Genomic DNA, 1,997 nt, shown 5'->3' with positions numbered 1-1,997 from the left:
TCATTTTTTACAGTGAGAAGAACCAATTTTGGTTCCTAAAAGAACCATCAGTGAACCGTTTTCATAGTGTGAAGAACATTTTCCCACTTTAAACAACCTTTTGTGCTTTGAAAAGGGATGTTGCAGGTTCTTCATGGAACCATCGATGCCATTAAAGAACCTTTATTTTTAAGAGAGGAGCATCTAGAATTGGGTTTAAAAATCAACCAGAAACACTGACGTATACGTATAAATAGAGCACATTTATTTATAAAACATTTCCACAAAATATATTTATTAAAATCATGTATGTACACTACTAAAAATGGACAAGTGCATTGAAAAAGTCCGCCATGTATCACAGGAAGAACTACATCTATAGACGATAAAATTTTGATAAATACAGATCGACAGATCAACTCTTCTCCAGTGTTAAAAACAGCTTTGATCTAAACGGAACGGTTATTATTATTACAACAATCTAACAGCGTTCATTGTCACAAAGAGGATGTTGCGCTCCACTTACAAAAAATATATCTTCATCTTTAACAATACAAAAAGTTATTGTACAAATTTCAACGTAGGTCCTTAAGCAGACCTGTAGTTGGTTGTAGGTAATAATCAATGTTCCCATTAACTTGACATTCTTAGGGAAGTTGAAACGGCATCAGTTGCATCAACATATCATGCCCACAATTGCACTTATGAAATGTGTTCATCCAGCAGTCTTGTCTTGTTTCGCAATTGTAGAAGCTCATCGACCCCACTGGGGTTTGAACCTACAACCTTTTCCAGCTTAACCACTAAGCCACAGCGTCCCAGACTGCTGCCCATAGAGTCAACAAAGCAGCATCTGTGAAGTTTACAAGAGTCCAGCTTTATTTGGGAACACAGTAGCTGGTTTCTAGCAGGTCTAAGATCATCTTGGACCAGCAACAACCACCATGCCAGCAATAAACCAGCAACCACGTTCCGAAACACATAAACTGGCTTTTTTTCCAGCAGTCACGTGAAGTTCCCTTGGAATGTTTAGGTGAGGATTGTAAAATCTCATCAGTAGCGATCAAACCAAGTTGTGAAGTCCAGCAGCTCTTGGTCTTCAGAGCTCAGGTGCTCGTAACTCCCTTCATCGGACGAATAGGAGGAGTGTGGCGACTCGGGATCGGCCGAGTAGGCGTTCGAGAGCGTCGGTGACGGAACGCCGCGCTGGAACGCGGCTGTAATCGCGTCGTGCTCGTCCAACAGCTGCTGCAACGCGCGGATGTACTCCACCGCCGACCGGAGCGTCTCCACTTTACTCATCTTCTTATTGGCCGCGCCGTTCGGGACGTGTTGGCGCAGCGTCTGGAATCCCATATTGACCTGCTTGACGCGATTCCTCTCGCGTTCGTTGCGTCGCGCCACCGCGACGGGCTGCTGCTGCTGCGGGATGGTGTAGCTCAGCCCGTTGAACGTGAGTCTCCGCTTGCAGCGCAAAAGCTCCGGTGAGCTCGAGCGCTGTCTTTTCAGCACCTTCGACATGGATTGGCTCGCGCTCGGGAGGGCGCACTCATGCAGGATGACGGACGCGTTGCATGCACTTTGCGCAGTATCCATGCTTTTTGGCAAATCTTCTCGAACAACAAATCCACTGTCACTGTCAAAAAAAACTAGCGACGCACAACTCTTGTGCCTTTCGCGTGCTCGGTCGGGAGTATTGTGGTCCGAGTCTTGCTGTCCCTCGGATCTGCTACAAACTTTGGCAGCTCCCGGCTTTTTCAACACGCGTCCGACACCCCACCCCTCTTTAAAGACGCACGCTTCTTGCGCGAGACTCCGCCCCCGCCGGGTGACGCTCCGCGAGCCGGGCGCGTGGCTCCGCGAGCTCAATAAACAATCGGACGCTTTCACTGCGCCAGCACGCGCTCTGCCTTCATTTACATCCCAATATCTGCAGCCTCAAAGCCCATTGGTGGATTCGAACGCTTTTAAACTGAATGAGAGACCACAAAATGTGCGGAATAAAAGGCGAATGGCTT

The 1,997-nt window shown here is 47.3% G+C and overlaps 1 protein-coding gene across 1 annotated transcript; it reads right to left on the bottom strand.

The window, feature by feature from the left end:
* Positions 1 to 331: 331 nt before the first annotated feature.
* LOC107675377 (achaete-scute homolog 1b-like) lies at positions 332 to 1,720 on the bottom strand. The gene has a single exon (XM_016469684.1). The coding sequence runs from the start codon at positions 1,573 to 1,575 to the stop codon at positions 1,033 to 1,035; it is 543 nt and encodes a 180-aa protein (XP_016325170.1). The 5' UTR covers positions 1,576 to 1,720; the 3' UTR covers positions 332 to 1,032.
* Between the last annotated feature and the right edge of the window lie 277 nt (positions 1,721 to 1,997).

The sequence above is a fragment of the Sinocyclocheilus anshuiensis genome, unplaced genomic scaffold (genome assembly GCF_001515605.1).
Source record: "Sinocyclocheilus anshuiensis isolate Anshui unplaced genomic scaffold, SAMN03320099.WGS_v1.1 scaffold1844, whole genome shotgun sequence".
Classification (NCBI taxonomy): Eukaryota; Metazoa; Chordata; class Actinopteri; order Cypriniformes; family Cyprinidae; genus Sinocyclocheilus; species Sinocyclocheilus anshuiensis.
The sequence above is the reverse complement of the archived record's forward strand: the minus strand, read 5'-3'. Positions and strand labels throughout refer to the sequence as shown.